The following is a 26,392-nucleotide window of genomic DNA, read 5'->3' on the forward strand; positions in this document are numbered from 1 at the left end:
TTCTTTTTTCTCTCAGGAATGAGGACTCTTTTTCTTGGGTAAAGAAAACTGGGATATTGGAGTATTAGAATTCTATTTATTATGACAGAGCTAGAAAAGTGTAATGGTTTAAAAAAATTTCAGTAATAGAGCTATTAGCTTTTTCTGAGGATCACTATTTGGGGACACTACATGCAATTCTCTAAGATCTTTCCTTTTGTAAAATTTTAGGATGATAAATGAATAGGTTCTGGGATAAACTCTTAATAAATATCCTAATATTTACATACACACATATTTATTTATATTTACGAAATATTGAAAGCCCCCTATTCTTCCTTTTGTCCATTTTTACTCCACACCACCCCATCTCATTCCTACTTTCCTCCTCAGGAAGAGCCTCTATTAAAAGTTTAGTTTGTATCTTTTCATGCATTTTCTATACATTTATATGTAAACATATCTGTATATATGTCCAGACATATGGTTTTAGTTTATTGTAAATTAATGGTATAGTAATTATGTGTTAATCAGACATACCTCAGTGTCATTCTTTTAGATGACTGCCTTATATTTTATGGCATGGCTGTACTGTTATTTTAAAACTGATCTATTTTTTATACTTAGCTTTATTCTACTTGTGTACTTTTCGAGTAATACTTTAAAAAGCTTGTTTGGGGCCGGGGATTTAGCTCAGTGGTTCTGCCGCCTGCCTTGCAAGCGGAAGGAAAAAATAAATAAATAAAAATAAAAAAATAAAAAGCTTGTTTACAAATGCATTTTATAGCATGTGAATTATTATTTCTGTAGATTATATTCCTAGAAATAAAATTTCTAGGTCAAAGGTACCTTGCAATTAAAGCTTTGTTAGGTGTTTTTCAAGTTGTTCTTTGCTTATGTATTAGCTAACATTAAAAATTAAATTTGCAAAGATTTTTTTTTTTTTTTGGTACCGGGCATCAAACTTGGGTCCTTGCGCTTGCGAGGAAACCGACGGAACCACTGAGCTAAATCCCCAGCCCAAGAGTTTTTTTTTTAAGGAGCCTCATTAACCCTTATGGAACACAATAAGGCATACAAATAAATGACAATGAATCATGTAGAATGGAGGGATAATGCTCTGGGAATTTTATTGGATATTGCTTATACATATTGAGGGAGCAACTCGCTGCTACAAAATCGTAATTACCAAAATACTTAAGGGTGATGGAAACTGTGAACTTTTATTTCATGATTCGTTCTGAACATAGGAGGTATGCAGTGGTTAGCAACAATGAGGCCGCTTCCCTGAGTTCAGCTGCTGTTCCTTTACCTATGAATAGACCAAATAACTAGACAAAGTGAGATCAGAATTCTTAAACTTCTTGAACCCCAAGTATTGATTGGCAAAATAAAGCCAATAGTTCTATTTTTAAAATTGTTGTGAAGGAACTTCTCAATAAATGATCGTGGTTGTTATTTTTATTATTCTGTGACAGTGTTATAACAATAACCACAACTAAATATTTATCTTCTGGTTTAAAAGCGGCTGGGACATTTTGTAAATAGAAACCCATATGTTCCTTGGCTCAAATTTTACCACTTTCTTGATGAACAGAGATAACTTTTTGTATTAACATTAGGATTCTTTGTTTTCTACCCACTATATGCCCAAAATAATTTGAATGGCATATGTATTTGTCTGTTTTTTGTGGCTAATTATACAATACCACAGACTGGATAAGTTATAAAGAAGAGAAGTTTATTTTGGCTCACAGTTCTAGTTCAAAGTATAGGGGGCACACCCGGTGATGCCAGCCTTTCTGCCGACAGAATCTGAGGAGATACAGGGTATCACATGGGGGAGAAGAGGACTCTGTGCATGTGTACAAATGTGTGACCTGATCTCTCTCTACTTATAAAGCCAGCTGTGTGTAATCATGGAGGCTCCACTCTGATGCTCCCAATCCCCTCCCAGAGGCCTCACCTCCAAACACTGTACTAGGATTAAATTTGCACCTTCTGAATACCTCACAGTGGAGATTAAACTCCAGCAGGACTTTCAGAGGGGAAAAACCATATTTAATCCATAGCAGCATTAAAGATAAGACTTCATTCATTCTTAGTGGCTCACCATCTTGGCACATAGATAGGATGCAAAGTAGTATCTCAGGTCATCCAAATTTATAGTCTTATCAGGAAGTCAATGCTAATGGCAACCTCGGTCTTTACAAAATTATTACAAATTTGTGTTCTGTACAATTTCTTACTGATATTTTAAAGATGATAAATACTATATAAGGGTCCCAATATTTCATAAAAATTGATGTGTCTAAGATAGAGAATATGGAAAAGAAAGCAAGTCATTGGCATTCTGAACAAGACCTCTGATTAAACAGTAGAAGTTGCAACAAGCAGGTGTTTCACCCTTCTATTTATAGGTGATGAGAATGGTAGTGTCTCTGAAGTGCAGTGGTCCACTTCAGAGTTTCAAGCAATGGCAGAGAGGCCCTACAACTGTTTGCGTGGGACTTCAATACTGCACTTGTAGTTTGATCAAGTATTCCATCAAATGCTGATGTTTTCCTCTTTTGGGAGGTTGGGGATCCAGTTACTTTGAAAATATTTTTAGTAACATCCAGAAACTAGAGGAAAATTGGGATGTTATCTATCAAGATTGGGATGTTTGAGCATCTTAGTGGTTCTCAAAAAGATAACCATGTAATTTCATGTATAATTATGAGATGTGAGTTGAAAACCTAACACTGTAAGCCTTGGGTCCTGTAGTTTGAGATGTTGAAATCTCTTACTGTAGTAGCTCATCACTAAGATCATCTTCTACCCCTCTGTATACTTCATAGTGTTTTCTTCTAGCCCTCTTAATTCAATTATACTACCCCAGTTCTGTCAGTCCTTTGTTTCATGAGAACTCTACTTTTATCCTTTGTTCATTCAAATACTTAACAACACATATAGATTTTTATGTCCTTTACTGCCATTGTAGAGGATGGGTAGTTTTCAGTGTCATCAATCTGTGATTCTCAGGTCATAAACACCAACATTGGGAGGTCCTGGGGCTTTTTTTTTTTTTTTTTTTTTGTCCATTTGACCTCTCTCCTCTGGTGGAATAGCAATGTAATTTGGATTGAATTGATCAGAAGTGCAGCTTGATTAAACCCTGGCCCATTAGCATCACCTAAGGAGCTTCAAACAAAACAGAAAAACTTGGGCAACCAAGCTCTCCTATCCAAAATATAGGATGAAGCTAATGCACAGTCTAACTGTAGCACATATTATAGAGACATCTTGCAAATAGTGTTGTTCACTTGTCTTCAAAATACTTTTTGTGTTAGTATTTTCTTGCTTCAATTGTGATAAAAAATTTTCTTTTGTCACAGATCATGAGGAAACGATGTGTGATATATGTTACTTGACCTAAATGGAGCTGTGTTCTCTTATTTGATAAGCACATGTAAGAGAAAATAGTTGCCAGGGTGAGGGAAGACCTAGAGAACCCCTCTTTCTTTGAGAGGGTGAGGAAATCACTAAAAGGAGAGGTACAATTCTGAAAAGAGAATTGAAGATTCAAAAGGGAATTTAGAAACTATTATTAAACATTTTTTTAACTTGGAGGAAAAACAAAAGTGAATGACTGACTCAGTTTTGAAAATGTGCAAAAGTCTGAGTACCCAGAGTTAACAAAAATAGGATTGTCATTGAAGAGACTCAGGCTATGTCCCCATAGTTGGTAGGTCCTAGGGTTTGAGGAGAGGACTCATTGAATCAGTCTTCTAGGGGTTGTTAAAGAAAAATTATTCGATACTTGTTAAAGTGCTAAGGAAGCCTTCATCAGTGATTATTGCAGTAAGTGTCATGGCTGTTGTAGTAAGGGAGGAGAGAAATTGTGTTCAACTCTGAATTCAACAATATATATCTGTAGATATAAAGACAACAAGGAGAGTCAGGGATTAGTGGATGGAAAATTCCTAAGAGGAGACCTCAAGATTGTAAGGATTTTTGTTAAACTGGTCAGACTGGATTCCTGCTAAAGATAGGCCAAGGACTGAGAAATCAAAAGTAAGAAATGGAGAACTTGATCAGAGATCAGGATGGGAGATTTTTTCCTAACCTGACTTGGCAGGATTATTGCCAATACTGAGTGATGCAAGTACGGGCAAGAATAAACTGCCAAGGCCTCCTTGGGAATACAGCTCAGAGTATTATAGACAGCTAAGTTAGGTAGAAATATTATATGGGCAGTCAGATAGGGACAGGCCCTCAAGAGAATCAGGACAAAGGTAAACTACACCACTACTGTGGCCAGAGATGCATCTGTTGGAGACCAGGCCTTAAGGACAAAATGATCAGGCCTGCATACTTCCCCAAAGGACAAGATAAGAGGTAACAACTGGCCTAATGAAGTCTAGATAGACATCAGTCACCCCAGTGGGTGACCAAGACCTCTAGACCCATCATTTCCTAGAAAAAGGTCTTTGTTCTTTCCATGTACACTTGTTATGTGACTTGTTTCCCCATTGGATCACTATTACTTAAGCAACTATCCTTGTAACTTTATTGGTTGATCATAGCTTTAATCCATATTGTACCACATGGTTTTTGTTCTATAAAACTTCCCTGTAAAGTGGGGTCCTCATAAGAGCTATCCTCTCAATAAACATTTCCTACTCTTAACCTCTATTGTTCCTAGAATTCATTCTTTGATTTTAGAGAACACGAACTCAGCGTATCAGCCATCTAACAGGTTGAGAATTACAATATTTCCCCTATATCATTTGGAGGTCCTATTTCATCACCTATATCATCCCTGTATCAAGAGACATCTGCCCAAGGTTTAACGAAGACAGTCTTTGTCAGAGCTCAGTTAAGTCATCAAACTCAGCTGGCAACAAGAAAGAATAATTGTCATAAACATTGGAAACAAGGGAAGTCCCAAGACCTTGGAAGATATCGAAGCCAAAGAGTATGTTGAAAAAATATTAGCTGAGGTATTGGAGATTTTGAATTTATATACCCATGATCTTTGGTTGTAGGAGTCTTACCCCTTGGCAGAAAAGATATTCTCTGGTATAGAATCTTGAGTGTATTGCTGTAGTGTGATTCTTTTAATTCTTTTGGGAAGATACCCAGCATGGGAATAGCTGGGTCAAAAGGGTTATGTCAGTTTTATTATGAGACCTTTGAAAATATGAGCATCTTCATATGTATTTTATAGACAAGAATATCAGAGATTAGTTTGTATTTAAAATTTTTCTTTTTATTTTATGAAAAATAAACAAATTTTCATAAATAAATAAGAGAATAACAATAGTTAGTATATTGTGTATTATTATTTTCAAAGTAGTTACTTAGCTCATGACATAAACCAAAAAAATTCTTACAAAAAAGAAATAATAAACTTTTTTCAGTGAATAAAGATAAACTATTAGTATGAATGAAACATTAGCATATATATTGAAATATTTTTAAAACAACAAAATTTGTAATTTAGGGAATAATGTGAACTCCCTTACTATTTTTATCTCTTTTCTATATTATAGCCTCACAATTTTTAATAGCTAAATCTTGGAAACAGTGCATTTTAATTTTTGTACCTCCAAGAGGAAATTGTCCTCATCCTTAATTCTAAGCAACACAGTCTCATTATTTTGAACTCTTTTCTTATTTTTTAAGTCAATGATATTGTCAGCAAAAAGATAATCTTCAGAATAGCCAGATAGAAAGAGCAAAAGGCCAAAAGATAAAGATTAAGTTGAACACAACTGGGTATACAACCTAACAGTACAGGATACTGTAACTGTAAGTCAGTATTTAAAAATCAGTTGTATTTCTGTAACCCAGCAGCACACAAACACTTAGGAATGCTCACATATACTAGAAGTAGTGAAGATTGGTACAAACCCCTTGGAAAATGGGCAGTGTCCACTGAAGATGGGCCTATTTTTACCCAGTGATCAGACAGTTTCTTTTCTAGCTCATTATGTGAGCACTAAAATATCACATGCAAGAATGCTCATGGAAGAGCAAATAAGTAGAAACCCCAGATATCTGTCAATAATAGAATGAACCAATAAATCGAGGCATAGTCACACATCATCTGTTTATGTTTAGGAAAAATTTGAAGCATGTAAGCTATAAGCAAATATTTTTCTGAGAAGAGTATAGGAGACTCACTTTTACTTTTATACTTTTAAGAGTTTAAATCTTTGCCGGGGATTTAGCTCAGCGGCACCGTGCCTGCCTTGCAAGCACAAGGTCCTGAGTTCGATCCCTGGTACCAAAAAAAAAGTTTAAACCTTTTACAATGAGCATGCATCACTTTTCAGAAAATATGTGTTAAAGAATTAAGAAAAAGATCTTAGTTTTTGAAATATTTCATTTCCTGAAACAAGAAAAAAATCTCAACCATTTTTTATTATCTTGTTATTTAAAATGTATAAAACATGTCAATTGAAAATTAGGAAAAATTCTAAAATTTTTGATTTTTAAAATTATTTTATATAATCACTTAAATAAGGCATATAATTTTTATTTATGTGGTTGTTTTCCTGCCTTCTTTGTTCTGCATTTTCTATAATAAGCAATAGTGCTTTTTTGTAGTAAGGGCCTCTCACTAAGAAATATACTCTCCAGCCCTTTTTCTATTTATTTAAATTTTGAGATAGTGTCTTACTCATTTCCTAAATGGTCCTGGGCTGAGCTTGAATTTGCTACCTTCCTGCCTCAGCCTTCCAGAGTGCTGGGATTACAGATTGCTGAGATGCCACCACTTCTGGCACAGTACTGCTTTTTAGATAATATGTATTTAAGATAGGTAAATCTATTCAATCTTTGCTTAAGAGGTTAATATGTTGTGGTTTTAAAGGGTTTTCTCCACAATATTATTCTTTTGTTCAAGCTGAAAGTGTACTAGAATCTATATGAAGTTATTTTGTGAGATGGTTATTTTTCCTAGTGGTATTATTCAGGATTGCTAAAAATGCATATAATAAGCCAGGTGTGGTGGCACACACCTCTAGTCTCCTACATAATAAGACCCTTTCTCAGAAAAACCAAAACCAAAGAAAAACAAAATACAAACGATTGATTTGAGGATGGTGTAAATTGCTACAATACAGTTCTTTTAGTCATACATTTTTCTTTCTGAAGTCAATGGCCTTTGACTCATGAGTATGCTCATAAAGGTGTGTTACCCCTCCCCCAATTTCCTAATTGCATTTTTAGATTGTATAATTGTATTTGTCCTTTATATACATAATATACAAATTATTTTAAAATAAATTTCATTTAGTGGCTGATTAATATTATGTTATGCATTAGAATAGGATGGTACTGAGTGGTCACAGGTTTTGTAACTATACCTTGAAGTTAGGAAATTACTTAAGAGATCCTGCCCTTTAGATTTACTCTCAGCTTGGAACATTGCTTTCACCCTCTTTCACCTGTCTGTAAAATGCTTTGAAGAATGTAGGGCAAGTGAATAAAATTTGAAAATTTGAGGTTTATTTTTCCTTAAAAATATAAACTGAGTGTTAGTATTTTTCAGACAATTAAGAGCTGCATCTAAGGGCTTTGGTTACAGTTCTTTTGATGCTGATTAGGTATTCCTTGGTGGTGATTAGTGAATGTACAAATGCAATCATTTGGTAGGGCTTAATCACTCATGTGTTCAAGAAGTTAGTTATCCAGAAAAAGAAATTGAAGCTTGTATAACTTCTGTTAGCATTATTTATAATAGGAAAAAGAAGTTTTTACGAAATTAAGAACATTGAGTCATGTAAGATACTTTGTAGTTTAAAAGAGGTAGAGAGCCTGGACAAACACATTTGTATGAAGATATTCTTATACTGTGCACTATGTAGTCTGCAGTAGAGATAGCATATGAATAGCTGGCCCTGGCTTGCTGCACCAGGGCAGATTTCCCTGACACAGAGCATGACTTGCTCCTAAACAAGTACATTTTCTTCTTTCTTTGAACTAGGTAGTTGTCCCAGACTATCCCAGGAGAAACAATGAAGAGGATGTATGATGTATCTCTTCCTAGGTTTACTACATTACTCAAAGTTGAAAAGAAGAGGAACATATGGATATGTGTGTGTGTGTGTGTGTGTATATATATATATATATATATATATATATATGTATATATATATATATGTATATATATGGTCATGTGAAGAAGAGAGCAGAATGAATATTTTGGACAGTGCTGCATTCCTTTTTGGTGGAATGGATTATAGAGCTTGAGTCTTGAAAGTGAGGCCTGAGGGGTGGGGTTGAGCAATTTCTAATAATGAGCAAGGGATGTCTGTATGAAGACACCAGGTGGCTGCTCAGACCAAGCAGTGTAAAAAGCCATGATTTCTACAGTTCAGGCAGTTGTTTTTCAAATGAGTGGTACAAAAGCTTAGCTTTGTAGGCCATGATAGAGATTGAGCTTTTGGGGGATTATTTTATGCTAAGCAAATTCACTATTGCTAGTATATACACCAAAATGCTAAACTTTCATTTGCAGCCTTCTTTACTCTTGGGGTGACCAACTATCCCAGATTGCCCAAGACTGGCCTAGTACTAGCACTGAAAGTTCTGTGTCCTGAAATTCCATTGTTTTAGGCAAACCCCATGATCTCAGGCTGATGGCTGGTCATCCTCTTTCACTCCCCAGAGTCATGTAGCAGCTATAGCATGAGAGGAGAGAATATGCATCCCAAGTGCTTTATGTTTTTTATGTTGGTACATTTTAGGTATACAATATAATGACACTCATCATTGGAAATTTGCACCTTTACATAACTCCCTTGATTCTTATTTTTTCCCCATTCTCCTGCCCTCCCTTCAACCTCTCCATCCTTCCATGTTTACAAAGGTTTTCTTTCCATTTTTTCATTTTCTCATATTAATTCCATTCCTTTCTTTTCTTTCCCCTATGCCTCCCACTTCCCCTTCCCCTTTGCCCCTTTTCTTCCTATTTCACATTATCTGTTATAACTTTCAGTCCTTATTTACACTTTCACTTTCTCATACTAGAGAAACTATTCGGTATTTACACATGTGTGTCCTGTTTATTTCACTTAAGATGCCTCAGTGTGCATCCATTTAGCATAAATGTCTCCAATTTCTCATTTTTTATGGCCGAGTAGTACTCCATTTTATAAAAAAACCCACATTTTCTTTATCCAGTCTCCAGTTGATGGGCAGTTGGGCTGTTTCCCAGTTTTAACTATTGCATATTGTGCTGCTGTGAACATAGGTGCACATATATCACTGTGGTATGATTCTTTTAATTCTTTGGGGAAGATCCCCAGCAGGAGAATAGCTGGGTCAAATAGGACTTCCAATCCTAGTTCTTTGAGGTATCTCCATACTGATTTCCACAGTGGTGGTACCACTCTACACTCATACCAGAAGTGGAGCAGGGTTCCTCATTCTCCACAGCTCCACCAGCATTTGTTATTGGTTGATTTCATGATAGCAGCCATTCTTTCTGGAGTGAAGTGGAATCTCAGCGTTGTTTTCGTTTGCATCTCTCGAATGACCGGTAATGTTGAACACTTTTTCATGTGTTTATTTGCTATTTCTACTTCTTTGTCTGAGAAATGCCTGTTCATTTCAGATGCTCATTTTCGGATTGGGTCTTTAAATTTGGGAGGTCTGATTTTTTAAAGTTCTTTTTAGATTCTAGATAGTAGACCTTTGTCTGAGGAAAAGCAGGTGAAGATTTTTTCCCACATTGTGGGTTGTCTCTTTACACTGTTGGTAGTTTCTCTTGCTGTGCAGAAGCTTTTTAATAAGAAGAGATCCCACTTGTTGATTGTTTGTGCTAGTTCATGTCAACTGAGGTTTTGTTCATAAAATCGTTTTTTAAACCAGTGTCTTCAAGAGTTCTACCTAACCTCTGTTCCAGGCAATTCAGCGTTTCTATTTTAATATTTAGAGCCTTAATCTATTTTGATTTTAGTTGAGTTCATGGTGAGAGATATAGGTCTAGTTTTAGTCTTTGGCAGTTTGAAACCAAAGTTTTCCAGTACCATTTATTAAAGAGGCTATCTTTCCTCCAGTGAGGGTGTTTGGCACCTTTATCGAAGATGAGATGACTGAGTGTGTCTGGAGTTGTTTCTGCATCTTCTAATCTGTTGCACTGGTCCTCATGTCTATTTCTTTGCTAGTACCATGCTGTTTTCATCACAGTAGCTTTGTAGTATAGTTTCAAGTGGGGGGTTGTGATACCCCCTCCCATGTATCTGTTACCTAGAATTGCTTTTGCTATTCTGAGCCTCTTCTTGTTCCAAATGAATTTTTGGATTGTTTTCTCACGGTCCATGAAGTATGCTGCTGGGATTTCAATTGGGATTGCATTGAATCAATATAGCAGTTTTGGAAGTATGGCCATTTTCACTATGTTGATCCTTCCTACCCAGGAGCAGAGGATGTCTTTCCATTTTCTGATCATCTACAATCTCCATTTTCAGAGTGCTATAGTTTTTAGAGAAGAGGTCTTTGATTTCTTTCATTAGGTTGATTCCTAGGTATTTCAGTTTTTTGGATGCTATTGTGAAAGGGACTGTTTGCCCTATTTCTGTCTCAGTGAGTCTGTTGTTCGTGTAGAGGAAAGCTATTGATTTTTGTGTGTTGACTTTGTAACCAGCTACTTGACTGAATTTGATTATTAAGTCTAGAAGACTTTTGGTGGCATTCTTGGGGTCTTCTATATACAGTATCATGTCATCCGCAAATAATGACAGTTTGAGTTCTTCATTTCTTATCTCTATCCCTTTCATTTCTTTCTCTTGTCTAATTGCCATGGCTAATGTTTCCAAAACGATATTGAACAAGAGTGGTGATAGTGGACATCCTTATCTTGTTCCTGACTTTAGTGTAAAGGATTTCAGTTTTTGACCATTTAGTATGATATTGGCTGTTGGATTTTCATAGATGGCTTTTATCAGTTTGAGGTAGAGACCATCTATTCCAATTTTTATAGGGTTTTTATCATACATGCATGTTGGATTTTGTCAAAAGCTTTTTCTGCATCTATTGAAATGATCATATGGTTTTTGTCCTTGGCTCTATTGATATAGTGTCTTACATTGATTGATTTGTGTATGTTGAACCATCTCTTCATCCCTGGGATGAATCCCACTTGATCAGGGTGTATGATCTTCTTGATGATCTTCTTCATTCTATTTGCCAGTATCTTATTAAGGATTTTTGCATCTATGTTCATTAGTGAGATTGGCCAGCCTATGGTTCTCTTTTTTCGGTTGGGTCTTTCTCTGCTTTGGGGATCAAGGTGATGCTTGCTCCTAGGAATGAATTTGGGAGTATTCCTTCCCTTTCAATTTCATTGAAGAGTTTAAACAGTAGTGGCAGTAGTTCCTCTCTAAATGTCTTGTAGAATTCAGCAGTGAAGCCATCAGGACCTGGGCTTTTCTTAGTTGGTAGGTTTTTCATTATGTTTTCAATTTCATTGATTGATATTGAGTTGTTTACAATTTTTTAGGTCTTCTGGGTTGAACTTTTGTAATTCATATGTATTTAGGAATCTGTCCATTTCTTCTGTGTTTTTCATCTTATTGATGTATAGGTTCTCGAAGTAGGTATTGATGATTCTCTGGATTTCTGTTGGGTCTGTTGTAATTTTCACCCTTTTCATTCCTAATTGGATGGATTTGGGCCTTTTCTTTCCTTTTTCTGATAAGGTAGGCTAAGGGTTTGTCAATTTTGTTTATTCTTTTGAAGAACCATCTCTTGGCTTCATTGATTTTTTTGTATTGTTCTCTTAGTCTTGACTGCATTCATTTCTGCTCTGATCCTTATAATTTCCTCCCTTGTATGAGCTTTGGGTTTGTCATGCTCTTCTTATCCTAGAAGCTTGAGGTTTAGCATCACATCGTTTAATTGGGCTCATTCTGTTTGCCTAATGTGAGTGTTCACTGCTGTGAATTTCCCTTGTAAGACTGCTTTCATTGTGTCCCATAGATTCCACTATGTTGTATTGTCACTTTCATTTAATTGAAGGAAATGTCTGATTTCTTTAATTTCTTCTGTGACCCATTGGTTATTCAGAAGTGTGTTGTTCAATTTTCATGAGTTTATGAAATTTTTGCAGTTTCTTTTGCTATTGATCTCCAATTTCATTGCACTATGGTCTGATAATATACAGGGGATAACTTTCAATTCCTTTGCACTTACTTAAACATGTTCTATGAGGAATATGTGGTCTATTTTGTAGAATGACCCATGTGCAGCTGAAAAGAATGTGTGTTCCGATTTTGTGGGGTGGAACACTCTGTAAACATCTGTTAAGTTCTTTTGTTCAAGAGTTTGATTGAGTTCTAGCATTTTGTTGCTTGTGTTTTGTCTAGTTGATCTATCTATTTGTGACAGTGGGGTATTGAGGTCCCCCACTACTATTGTATTAGTATGCATATGACTTTTTGTGTTCATCAGTGTTTGTTTTATATAGTTGGGTGCAGTAGCATTTGGTGCATATATATTTATGATTGTCATCTCTTCCTCTTGGATTTTTCCCTTTACAAGTATGTACTGTCCTCCTTTGTCTGTCTTAATCAGTGTTGATTTGAAATCCACTTGATCTGCAAAGAGGATAGCTACTCCTGCTTTTTTTCGGGTTCCCGTCACGTGGAGTATTATTTTCCACCCTTTAACTTTCAGTCTATGTGTTTCTTTTTGAATTAAGTGTGTTTCTTGTATGCAGCATATTGTTGGATCTTGCTTCTTGACCCATTCTGCCAGTCTATTTCTTTTGATTGGTGAGTTGAGACCATTAACATTGATGGTTATAAGTGATCCGTATTGAGTTATCATTGTCATGACTTTTTCTTTTTGTTGGATTCTGCCCCTTTGCATTTAAATTCTTGTCGTGCCTGACAGATTCATTCTGCTTTCCTTCCTGGGGTTGTGATCCCCATTGTGTTTTCCAAGGATTTTATCTAAAATTTTTTGGAGTGCTGGTTTGGCATTCATGAAGTTCCTAAGGTGCTCTTTGTCATGAAAGTATCTTATGTCTCCATCAATTTTGAAAGATAGTTTTGCGGGGTACATCAATCTGGGTTGTAGGTTGTTTTCCTTTAGGGCTTGAAATACATCACTCTAACCTCTTCTTGCCTTGAGGGTTTGCATTGAGAGGTCTACTGTGATTCTGATGGGCTTTTCTTTGTGTGTGATTTGTTTCTTTTCTCTACCTTCTTGTAGAACTTTGTTCTTCTTTTGAGTTTCTGGAATCTTAACAGTTATATGCCTATGTGTAGATTTTTTTTTAATCAAGGCTTGTTGGAGTCCTGTATGCCTCCCTTATTTGTTTGTCAAGTTCTTTTCCCCTGCTTGAGAAGTTTTCTGCCATGACTTCTGTGAACAGTTTTTGTATGTCATCTGCACTCTCTCCTGTTTCTTCATCTTATGTTATTCTTCTTTGCATCATCTAGCAGCTGCTGGATTGATTTCTTGTGGTCCCTTGCAATTTTGAAGAAATTTTTCTTTTTTGGTCTCTAATTGCATTCTTATCTTCTGTGCCTGAAATTCTTTCCTCACATTGGCTTATTCTGCTGTGTAGACTTTCAGTGGAGTTTTTTAATCTCCTGGAAATCTGCATCTGTTTTATGGATTCCATTTGTTTTCTGTGTTGAGATTCCATCATCTTCCTCAGCTCCTCTCTAGATTTATTAATCATGTCTTGCACTAGGGGCACAATCTCTGCTGTTATCTGAGAGATTATTTCTGATTTCATTTTTTCCAGATCCCCTTTTTTTGCCAGTTCAGGGGGTCCAGGTGGTTGAGTATCAGAGTGTTCCATCTCATTTCCCTTTGGGGTTGCTTTAGGTGATATGAAAGTCTGGTTTTGAGACTTGTTTACGTGTCTTCTCATTTCAATGGGGGTGGGGCTGATGTGTGCTGCTGGCCCCCGCATGGCTCACCTCCTCGGCGTGGGGGCGGCTCTGCTCCTCTCCACTGGGGGCAGTGGCAAAGCAGCCTGGAAGGCTCCTCATCGGCTGTCCTCACTGCTTTAGAGTACAGGTGATAATGTGCCCTCAGCCTTTGTTATAGCAGTACCACCCAGAAGGCAGCTTCATGGAGGAAGAATGCTGGTACTTCTCCAGTGTGCCCAGATATTACTCATCTCATGATCTGTTGCCACATTATATGTGAGAGGCTTAAAATGGTATTACTTTATTTTCTGTCCTCATTTCTGTGGGTTAGGGGGTTGGGACAAGCATAGCAGGCAGTCCTAGCTCCGTTAGTATCATAGTGGCTATAACTGGAATGGTTGGGAAGTGACTGGTCCAAACCATAGTCTTCATATTATCTCAGGATCTCTCCAACGCATTTCTGTGTATGGACTAGTTTAAGCTTTTTCATAGCATTTTGCCCTCTAGGCAGTTGGATGCTTACAAGGCACTTCAGTGTACCAGAAGTACTCTGAGTAATACCATGGTTCATGAATGCTTGTATTCTTGAACAATTCAGTTCATAAACTAAAGCATTTGGCGGGTGGAAGTTCAATTCCCTTCATGAACTCTCCATTGGGTGATAAATATGACCATGGTCATCTTCTCCAGAATTGTGGAACAAATTAAGTTCATGATCCGAGGTACCAGCCAAGAAGTTAAAAATTGTTTTAAATGTCACATAGCATCCATCATTTCCAGATACTGAGTCACAAGATTCAAGGGTAGAACTTGGACCCTACTTCTTTTTGGTTATAATATTTACATTGTTGTGGGATTTTGAGAGAGTAGAGAGGTCACTGGAAAGCAAGAGGATTTTGTTTTAGGTAAATACTGGCCCAAAAGACTTGTGTCCAACGGTTGAGCCTAGAACAAAGGACAGGGTCTAGTTTTATATATTTGGTTGAAGGGGTGTGGTCTTCCTAGAGATGAGAAACTGGGGGAGGCACGTGAGGTTACAGAAGTGAGACAAAGCAATTAAAAGGAATTAATAACTTTGAAAGAAGACAGAGTCTTGTGAATCTTGTGAGAACAAGATGACATAAACTTTGTTTACGCGACATAGTTGCCAATTTTATCTGTACCAGAACAAGGAGTTACAGGATGGAGAGATTATTGTGGCTATCTTTGGAAAATACTGTCAGACACATTAACTTGGCCCCAAAGATTTTTTAAAATGTAATTTTTTATTAATAAAAGTCACAATGTTGTTACAATATAATTTTTTTACTCATAAATTTTCATAAAGCATTTTTACTTTGGATATAAACTAAATAGTAAGCCTACAAATATTTCTAAACTTCTCCTAAAAACCCTGGGTCACTGTTCTACTGGAAAGAATATCTACATATGCTTGTCTGTCTGTGTCTGTCTGTATCTGTCTCTGTCTCTCTCTCTCTTAATACATTCCCTCCTCTACCACCCCCCATACACCTGATCAAGGCAGGTAGAGTGAAAGTTCAGTTGGTTGTGTAGTAAGAATTTAGAGTGTGTGAGGTGTCTATTTGCATGCACATTTGTACCGTGGAGGATGAAAAGAATGGATCCTATGTAAGAAGAAAAGGGCATTAGTGATACAGCTTTGAAAGGAGGCATCTATGTCAGGAAAAGACACAGAAAACATTGATTGCTAGAAAGAGAACAAAAGGACAGGATTGGCAGCAGTTTTTAGAAGTAAAGGGCAGCTCTACCCATAGCATCATTTTAGTTGTTTGTTTGTTTTAAAATTGGGACACTAATATTAGGACCCAGTTCTCTCAGACTTCTTTTCCACTGTGGTGCTTAAGACCCATGAGTTATTCTCTCTGTGGTGCTCAAGACTCATAAGTTGTAACCTCCAGCTTCTCATTCCAGAGTAATGGAAATTGGGCTATATTAAAAATAAAACTCCAAGGTAGTTATTTGGGGAATTTGTAAAGTTTCAGGAAAGCATGATGCAAATCTTAGTTTTTTAAAACTGTTATTTTGTTGACTTTGTATATATTTAATGTTGCAAATTCAGTTTTATGAATCTTACATGAGTTCTGTTGTTTTGTCCTAAGCTGATTATATTATTTCATTAAAACATTTCATCAATTAAAAAAATACTGTATAGCAGAAAGCTTACAATTTGGATCCACTACTTGTTTAAAAAGACATTTTCTATGTTTGGATTGTAGGAGTACTGTCATACTGTCCAGCTAGATTCTGGGATAGATTACCGGAAAAGGGAACTTCCTGCTGCAGGAAAACTCTACTACCTGTAAGTTTATGTGTGTTTTAAATTTAATTTTAAAGTTTAATATCTAATAAGTTACCAGGAAAATAAGTACTTTCATAATTAGAGCATAAAAGACTAGTTCTGAAGCCCTTGGTTTTTTAAACAAAATATTACTATATTAACTTATTTAAATTGTATTTTTCCCATCCATATTTGCATCATTTATAATGTGTGATTATGTGAAATCCTAATTAGTTTTTTTGGGAGGAGTGATGACAGATGGTTAGAAAGTAATGAGTATCCTCTTTAGAAGAGTCTCTGATATTAAGAGAATATCTTTAATGTGCTAAAGTAATTAATTATTTGTGGACATCTTCTGACAACTGTGCCATTTCCACTCTTCCCAAATTGTTGTTTTATTTTGTCAGGCAATCTGTTATTATTTATCATGGTTGATTGACTTCCACACATAACTGATATAAAATATGTACTATACACAAATACAACTGGGTATATTTTGAAGTCTTTTAAAATAAGATTTTCCTGAGTAGGAACAATTTATAATAATAGATGTATTCAGCACATGCAGTTAATGCTGAAAAACAAATATAGTTTGTTTTAAAATGTCATTTGTGAGACTCTGAAAAGGAAAAAGTGCTTTACAAATGCAAACTGTTGTTTAGTATATGCCAACAGTGTTTGGCACATAGTGGGTTCTCAGTAAATAGATCTGTCTAAGGGCTAATTGTAATTTAACTAAAAGGCATGTTTCGGGTAATTTAAATTTTGATGACAACGTGCATATGAGAGGTTGAGAAAAGTTCTTGTCTCTGCCACCTTGTAAGCAGAAGTACTTACTGTTTTTGACGTAGAAATTAGCTAGAAAAATCTCATAATTAAAATTACATACTTTACTATGCACCAAAGGGACTATTTCAGTTTATTATTCAGATTTAGATAATTAATATAGGAGGTTCTTCATCGACTCTTAAGTACTATGTCTTTAAAGTACTTTATAATTGAAAAAAAATTCTTATAGTGTTATTTTTCACTTTATCTTGGATTTTTTTTCTTTCCAGTTTCTTTTATCTTGGTGTTTTCTGCTTATGTTACTTTTATAATATTCATAACATTTTCCTGATTTTTTGCTATTTCTTCCTACCTGTGATACTTATAATTTATTATTATTATTGCTTTTATTCTTTTTTTTTAAAGGAGGAAATTCTTATTCGTTGTTTTCCCACAAAGTATATTTCTATGTGGCAGAATTAAAATATTTTCCTAATGGGAAGTTCCTTAAATAAAAATGATGAGTCTAAATCATGAAGTATGTTTCATGATGCCAAAGAGGTCTCAGTGGGACTTACTGGAGGTACAAAAGCTGTGTTTGCTGGGAGCATAGCCACTTTCTCTTTCTGACTTATCCATGTTGCCCCTTGTGCTTTCTGATAAACCTAAGTGATTCTAACACAATGAAATTCATTTTTATTCATGAGACATGTACTGTAAGAAAATAGACTCAAACAACCTCCCAGAGTCCAGGAAACTAGAATCTAAGACAGATACTATAAAACTTAAGAAAAGTTTTCTTTAAAAAATCTCCCCCTTCAGCTAGCTAGATTCGTTTACTTCTCAAGAAAGACATATTTGTTTATAAATTTACGTCAAAAGGGCTTGATCATATTCATAACCAAGATTAGAGAGTTTTGGGCTTACCTCAGTCGGAAGATAAGGCAGGTGTATCCCTGAAGGGACTTAAGAATTAAAGTCATCTCAGAAGTGAAGTGTGAAAATAATATTAGACACCAAAATGGGATGCTAGGGATGTACATTTTAGTGTTTTACATGAACTCTAGTAGAATTTCTTTCATGGCAGAGTAAAAGAACATTTCCTTAGGTCATATTAATATTTCTGATTTAATTACGTTCTTTTTATCTTACTCTTATAAGGAAAACTATTAGTTTCCTCCCCTGTAACAGACTTTAATATGCTATGCTATATATTGCCCTGTGATAACATGTGTTTCTCTTTACTACCCTCTGGCAAAACATCTGGACTTGGTTCCTGAATATGCGGGTCCAGACTAGCCCCTTGTCAATTTCACTGGAGCCTAACTGCCTGAAAAGAAAAACAAAATTCTAGCTTCCCTCCAGGGGAATACCAAGCACTATCTCAAAATTTCATACAAAGTAAAATCCCATATAGGATTCTTAACTAAATATAAATATTCATTAACTCAGTGATTTACTAGTCTAACTTTTGAAAAGCCAATTAAAAATGCCCAAAAGTAAAATTTGTATAACATCAAGAATTCCCAGAGACTTAAAAGAACTGCCCCTACAGTTGACATGAAACAGTTCCTATCATGTATAATGTTGTCCCGTTTCCACAAGAACTAATTTATACAGGGCCGGGGATTTAGCTCAGTGGTTCCTCTGCCTGCCTCGCAAGTGCAAGGTCCCGAGTTCAATCCCCAGTACCAAAAAAAAAAAAAAAAGAACTAATTTATACAAGACATTGTGTGTTCATTTGTAATCTATTTCAGTTGTAGTTTTATGTCCCATTAAATTAAAAATTCCTGAAGTACCTTTATAAGTAAATTTCAGGTGTTTTTGGCACACTGAAAATAAGTTTTTCATCTCATATACAACAAACTTAGAAAATTCAGGTTTAGCAAGTTACAAACCACAGAGAGCTTGAGTGCGAATACCTAAAGTTTTGCATAGAATCAACCCATGGGTGTCCAGTTTTTCACTGCATGATGACTCCCCAGATTAGCACAGTAAGTTTCTTCCTGATTGCTTGTGAATAAGGCTCAATGAGATCCCTCATGAGAAGTATTGTTGGGAAAAATCCAAAAAGATAAACCAAGTATTGGACTCCATGTTTGTTTCTGGATGGGGACTTGAACCAGTAATTTATTTTGAACCACCTAACCACCTGAGGTTTGTCAAGATGACCCCATCTCATGCCTTCCAAAGAATGAGTTATGATGATGATGATGATGATGATGATGATGATGATGATGATGAACTGTGAGGCAGGCAGAGGAACCACTGAGCTAAATCTCTGGTCCTGATGATGATGAACTGTGGATTGAATCCATAGCCTTTGCAATGAGCTATATCCCCAGGCCTTTTTTATTTTTTATTTCAAGATCAGTTATCATTAAGTCACTAAGTTGCTCAGGCTGGGCTTGAATTTGTGATCCTCCTGCCTTAGCCTTTAAGAGTGCTGGGGTTACAGTCATGTACCACCACATCCAGCTCCTTCCAAAGAATTTAACCACTTTAGATTAACTCTGTGCTTGTGGGCTGGTACTAGAGGTCATCATTTTATATTTGCAATGAACATATCTTTTCAAACAGGTGACATCACTGTTAAGGGAGTTCATGGGATGCTGCTCCAGACCATTTTTTTGTCAGTTCTGGGAAGGGTTCCTGGAAAGAGTTCAGGTCACCTCTACACTCATGTCAGTGGGTAGACTGGGCAACATTGTGTCATCTCTCAAGGTGAGAAGTGGTCAGGGCCTTGCATTTTTGTGATCTTTCCTTTTGTATTCAGGAGCTGAATAGTATTCCTCTTTCTATTAAGTCTGTGGAAAGACCCAGGGTGGAGATGTTTCCTATGCAAACACTGTGTCTCCATCATACTCACATAGAAAGCCTCCACCTTATGGATCATCTCCTCCTCCTTATGGATCATCTTGCAAATAATGAAAAATTTAATTTACAATGTTTTAGATAAAATTCATATTTTTTTTTTGGTACAGGGGATTGAACCTAGGGTATTGAGTGCCAGGCAAGCACTCTACCACTGAGCTACATCCCCAGCTCTCCAAATATAGACATATTTTTTCTTGATTAGTATATACATACATTCGTCCATTTTTTAAAAAAAAATTTTTTTTTAGATAAGGTCTTGTTATATGGTTCAGGCTGGCCTTGAACTCACTATGTATTCCAGGCTGGCCTTGAACTCATGGTGATCCTCCTGCCTCAGCCTCCAGATTGCTAGGATTACAGGTATGCACCACCATGCCCGGCTCTGTGTTCATCTATCTTTTGAGCAGAAGTTCAACTTCAAAAAGAAGCTTTTTCTTAAATACTTTTATCAGAAAAAAATTCTAGTCACAAAAATCACAGCTTTCCATTTGGGAAATATAAGAACCAGCCTATGAGCTTGAACCTGACCAAGGGGGTGACAAGGACAAAAAGTAAAGAGACACAGAATCAGGTTAAAATGTGAAGAGCCAGGGGGCTGTTGTCCCCTTTCGGCAGAGAGCCCTGACTGACTGGTGCACTTAGGCTTTATTCACCTAGTCATGGGTACAAGCAATAAGAGTTGCACAGAATTCATCTGTCTCACACCTCCATGGTACCTGTCCACAAAAAATGGATCTCAGCTGTTTTTACTTTGCCTGCAGTGTGTCAACACATTTGCATGCAGGTTTTCTTCTTAGTGTTCACTGAGGGTATCAATGAGGCCCCAATTTTCCTATCTGGTCTCCCACAGGGAAACATCTATTCCAAATAGAAAATAATTTTGGAGAATATATCTTTGAACACCATTTTTTTTTCTTTTTTTAAAAATTAGATTTCTTTTTTTTTATGCACTTTATTAAATTCTTTTATTGGTACATTGTAAGTATATAACACAATTACAGTCTCATTGGGAATTGTACCTTTACATAATGCATCTTGTTTCTTATTTTTTCACCATTCCTAGCCCTCTGTTCACCCCCTCCACCCTTCCCTATTTACAAAGACTTTATTTCCATTTTTTCCATTTCTCATCATTTTCCCTTTCCCTTCTTTCCTTTCCCCTGCCCCTCCCACTACCCCTACCCCTTTGGGCCTTTTCTTCCTATTTTGCATTATTGATTATTCATTCTAATAATTGGTACATTTTAGGTATACAATATAATGACATTCATCATTGGAAATTTGCACCTTTACATAATCTCTCTTGGTTCTTATTTTTCACCCTTGCCCAGCCCTCCCTTCAACCCCTCCATTCGTCCCTATTTACAAAGATTTTATTCCTGTTTTTCCATTTTCTCATATTAATTCCATTCCCTTCTTTCCTTTCCCCTACCCCTCCTACTTCCTTCCCCTTTGCCCCTTTTCTTCCTATTTCACATTACCTATTATAGATTTTAGTCCTTATTTACACTTTCAGTTTCTCACACCAGAGAAACTGTTCAGTATTTATACACGTGTGTCCTATTTATTTCACTTAAGAGTATCACCTCAATGTGCATCCATTTAGCTATAAATGTCTCTAATTTCTCACTTTTTATGGCTGAGTAGTACTCCATTTTATAAAAAAACCACATTTTCTTTATCCAGTCTCCAGTTGATGGGCATTTGGGCTGTTTCCAAGTTTTAACTATCACAAACTGTGCTGCTATGAACATGGGCGCACATATATCACTGTAGTATGATTCTTTAATTCTTTGGGGAAGATACCCAGCAGTGGAATAGTGGGGTCAAATGGGACTTCCAGTCCTAGTTCTTTGAGGTATCTCCATACTGATTTCCACAGGACTTGCACCAGTCTACACTCCCACCAGCAGTGGAGCAGGGTTCCTCTTTCCCCACAGCCCCGCCAGCATTTGTTATTGGTTGATTTCATGATAGCAGCCATTCTTTCTGGGGTGAGGTGGAATCTCAGCGTTGTTTTCATTTGCATCTCTCGAATGACCAGTGATGTTGAACATTTTTTCATGTATTTATTTGCTATTTCTACTTCTTTGTCTGAGAAATGTCTGTTCATTTCAGATGTCCATTTTTGGATTGGGTCTTTAAATTTGGGAGGTCTGATCTTTTTAAGTTCTTTATAGATTTGAGATAGTAGACCTTTGTCTGAGGAAGAGCAGGTGAAGATTTTTTCCCACATTGTGGGTTGTCTCTTCACACTGCTGGTAGTTTCTCTTGCTGTGCAGAAGCTTTTTAATAAGAAGAGATCCCACTTGTTGATTGTTTGTGCTAGTTCATGTCAACTGAGGTTTTGTTCATAAAATCTTTTCCTAAACCGATGTCTTCAAGGGTTCTACCTAACCTCTGTTCCAACTGGTTCAGAGTTTCTATTTTAATATTTAGATCTTTAATCCATTTTGATTTTAGATTAGTGCATGGCGAGAGATACAGGTCTAGTTTCAATCTTTGGCAAGTTGAAGCCCAGTTTTTCCAGCACCATTTATTAAAGAGGCTATCTTTCCTCCAGTGAGGGTGTTTGGCTCCTTTATCGAAGATGAGATGACTGAGTGTGTCTGGCGTTGTTTCTGCATCTTCTAATCTGTTCCACTGGTCCTCCAGTCTGTTTCTTTGCAGTACCATGCTGTTTTTATCACAATGAACTTTTGGATTGTTTTCTCAAGGTCCATGAAGTATCCTGCTGGGATCTCAATTGGAATTGCGTTGAATCTATATAGCAGTTTTGGAAGTATGGCCATTTTCACTATATTAATCCTTCCTACCCAGGAGCAGGGGATGTCTGTCCATTTTCTAATATCATCTTCAATCTCTCTTTTCAGAGGGCCATAGTTTTCAGAGGAGAGGTCTTTGATTTCTTTCGTTAGGTTGATTCCTAGGTATTTCAGTTTTTTGGATGCTATTGTGAAAGGAATTATTTGCCCTGTTTCTCTCTCAGTGAGTCTGTCATTCGTGTAGAGGAAAGCTATTGATTTCTGTGTGTTGACCTTGTAACCAGCTACTTGACTGAATTTGGTTATTAAGTTTAGAAGACTTTTGGTGGAGTTCTTGGGGTCTTCTATATACAGTATCATGTCATCTGCAAATAATGACAATTTGAGTTCTTCATTTCCTATCTTTATTCCTTTCATTTCTTTCTCTTGTCTAATTGCCGTGGCTAATGTTTCCAGAACTATATTGAACAAGAGTGGTGATAGTGGACATCCTTGTCTTGTTCCTGATTTTAGTGTGAAGGATTTCAGTTTTTGACCATTTAGTATGATATTGGCTGTTGGATTTTCATAGATGGATTTTATCAGTTTGAGGTAGAGACCATCTATTCCAATTTTTTGTAGGGTTTTTAATCATACATGCATGTTAGATTTTGTCAAATACTTTTTCTGCATCTATGGAAATAATCATATGGTTTTTGTCCTTGGCTCTATTGATATAGTGTATTACATTGATTGATGTTCATATATTGAACCATCCCTGCATCCCTGGAATGAATCCCACTTGATCAGGGTGTATGATCTTCTTGATGATCTTCTGCATTCTGTTTGCCAGTATCTCATTAAGGATTTTTGCATCTATGCTCATTAGTGAGATTGGCCAGCCTATGGTTCTCTTTTTTTGGTTGGGTCTTTCTCTGCTTTGGGGATCAAGGTGATGCTTGCTTCCAGGAATGAATTTGGGAGTATTCCTTCCCTTTCAATTTCACTGAAGAGTTTAAACAGTAGTGGCAGCAGTTCCTCTCTAAATGTCTTGTAGAATTCAGCAGTGAAGCCATCAGGGCCTGGGCTTTTCTCAGTTCATAAGTTTTTAATTACATTTTCAATTTCATTGGTTGATATTGGGTAGTTCAGAATTTTTAGGTCTTCTTTGTTCAACTTTGGTAATTCATATATATCTAGGAATCTGTCCATTTCTTCTGTGTTGTCCATCTTATTGGCGTATAGGTTCTGGAAGGAGGTATTGATGATCCTCTGTATTTCTGCTGGCTGTTGTCATTTCACCCTTTTCATTCCTAATTGGATGGATTTGGGCCTTTTCTTTCCTTTTTCTGATAAGGTTGGCCAAGGGTTTGTCAATTTTGTTTATTCTTTCGAAGAACCAATTCCTGGCTTCATTGATTTTTTTGTATCATTCTCTTAGTCTCCATTGCATTGATTTCTTCTCTGATCTTTATAATTTCCACCCTTGTATGAGCTTTGGGGTTGTCCTGCTCTTCTTTTTCTAGAAGCTTGAGATGCAGCATCAGGTTGTTTAATTGGGCTCGTTCCGTTTTCCTAATATGCGTATTCACTGCTATGAATTTCCCTCTTAAGACTGCTTTCATTGTGTCCCATAGATTCCAATATGTTGTATTGTCATTGTCATTTAATTGTAGGAACTGTCTGGTTTCTTCTTTAATTTCCTGTGTGACCCATTGATTATTCAGAAGTGTGCTGTTCAATTTCCACGTGTTTATGAAATTTTTTTAGTTTCTTTTGCTATGGATGTCCAATTTCATCGCACTATGGTCTGATAATATACAGGGGATAACTTCAGTTCCTTTGCACTTACTTAAACATATTCTATGTGTGAGTATGTGGTCTATTTTTGAGAATGACCCATGTGTAGCTGAGAAGAATGTGTATTCTGATTTTGTGGGGTGGAAGACTCTGTAAACATCTGTTAAGTTCATTTGTTCAAGAGTTCGATTGAGTTCTAGTATTTCATTACTTATTTTTAGTCTAGTTGATCTATCTATTTGTAACAGTGGGGTGTTGAGGTCCCCCACTACAATTGTATTAGTGCTTATATGACTTTTCATGTCCTTTAGTATTTGTTTTATATAGTTGGGCGCACTAGTGTTTGGTGCATAGATATTTATGATTGTCATCTCTTCCTCATGGATTGTTCCCTTTACAAGGATGTAGTGTCCTTCTTTTTCTCTCTTAATCAGTGTTGGCTTGAAATCTACTTGATCTGCAAAGAGGATAGCTACTCCTGCTTTTTTTTGGGTTCCTGTCACATGGAGTATTGTTTTCCACCCTTTAACTTTCAATCTGTGAGTTTCCTTTTGAATGAAGTGTGTTTCTTGTATGCAGCATATTGTTGGATTTTGCTTCTTGACCCATTCTGCCAGTCTATTTCTTTTGATTGGTGAATTGAGACCATTAATGTTGATGGTTATAACTGAAACGTATTGACTTGTCATTGCCCTGACTTTTTCTTTTTGTTGGGTTCTCCCCCTTTACATTTAATTTCTTGTCATGCCAGATGGGTTCATTCTGCTTTGCTTCCTGGGGTTGTGATCCTCAATGTCTGTTCCTAGGATATTGTGTAAAATTCTTTGGAGAGCTGGTTTAGTATTCACGAAGTTCCTAAGGTGCTCTTTGTCATGAAAGTATCTTATTTCTCCATCCATTTTGAAAGATAGTTTTGCAGGTACATCAATCTGGGTTGGAGGCTGTTTTCTTTTAGGGCTTGGAATATGTCACTCCAAGCTCTTCTTGCCTTGATGGTTTGTGTTGAGAAGTCCGCTGTGATTCTAATGGGCTTTCCTTTGTATGTGATTTGTTTCTTTTCTCTGACTGCTTGGAGAACTTTGTTCTTCTGTTGTGTTTCTGGAATCTTAACAATTATATGCCTATGTGTAGATTTTTTTTGATCAAGGCTATTTGGAGTCCTATATGCCTCACTTATCTGTATGTCAAGCTCTTTTCCCCTGCTTGGGAAGTTTTCTACCATTATTTCTGTGAAGAGTTTTTTCATGTCATCTGCACTGTCTCCTGTTTCTTCATTGAGCCCAATCAGTCTTATGTTATTCTTCTTTGCATCGTCTAGCAGCTGCTGGATTGATTTCTCATGTTCCCTTATAAATTTGAAGCAATTTTTCTTTTCCTGGTCATTAATTGCAATCTTACCTTCTATATCTGAAATTCTGTCCTCACATTGGCTCATTCTGCTGTGTAGACATTCAATGGAGTTTTTAATCTCCTGGAAATCTATTTGTATCTGTTTTATGGATTCCATTTGTTTCCTATGTTGGGATTCCACCATGTTCCTTAGCTCCTCTCTAGATTTATTAGTCATGTCTTGCACTAGGAGCACAATTTCTCCTGTTATCTGAGAAATTATTTCTGATTTCATTTTTTCCAGATCCCCTTTTGTTGCCAGTTCAGGGGGTCCAGGTGATTGAGTATCAGAGTGTTCCATCTCATTTCCCTTTGGGGTTGCTGTAGGTGATCTGGAAGTCTCGTTTTGAGATGTGTTTTCTCATTTTGACTGGGGGCGGGGGAGATGCTGTTGGTGCCTGCACGGATTGCCTCCTCTGAGCTGGGAGAGGTGGGACAGCGGCCAGGAGCAGCAGTAGGGACGGTGGCCCAAGAGCCCTTTCCTTTGGGCTGGGAGCAGTGGGAAGGATGGTGGCCGGGAAGCTCCTTCCTCTTGACCAGGAGCATGGGATGGTGGCTCAGAAGCCCCGACCTCTGGGCTGGCTGGGAACGTGGGGAGGGATGGTGGCCCGGAAGCCCCTTCCGCTGGGCCAGGAGCAGCGGGACAGAAGGTG

The 26,392-nt window shown here is 36.8% G+C and overlaps 1 protein-coding gene across 27 annotated transcripts in view; it reads left to right on the top strand.

Annotated features, from left to right (window-relative positions):
• Positions 1-26,392, top strand: part of Afg1l (AFG1 like ATPase) — a 246,510-nt gene that overhangs the window by 151,717 nt on the left and 68,401 nt on the right. For 26 of the 27 annotated variants that reach the window (XR_015450312.1, XM_087208621.1, XM_087208622.1 and 23 more), the window contains one exon: positions 16,100-16,182. Coding sequence is in view for 26 of the 27 variants with exons in the window: in XM_087208621.1 (XP_087064747.1) it covers positions 16,100-16,182 (83 nt within the window). In the remaining variant the exon portion in view is untranslated. Of the gene's footprint in view, positions 1-16,099; positions 16,183-19,509; positions 19,928-26,392 lie in introns of those variants that run through there. The other variant, XM_087208642.1, reaches the window with a different exon arrangement.

This window comes from Heterocephalus glaber, unplaced genomic scaffold (assembly GCF_053883595.1).
Source record: "Heterocephalus glaber isolate CG9 unplaced genomic scaffold, H.glaber_assembly_v1.0 deba00000942, whole genome shotgun sequence".
In the NCBI taxonomy this organism is placed as follows: Eukaryota; Metazoa; Chordata; class Mammalia; order Rodentia; family Bathyergidae; genus Heterocephalus; species Heterocephalus glaber.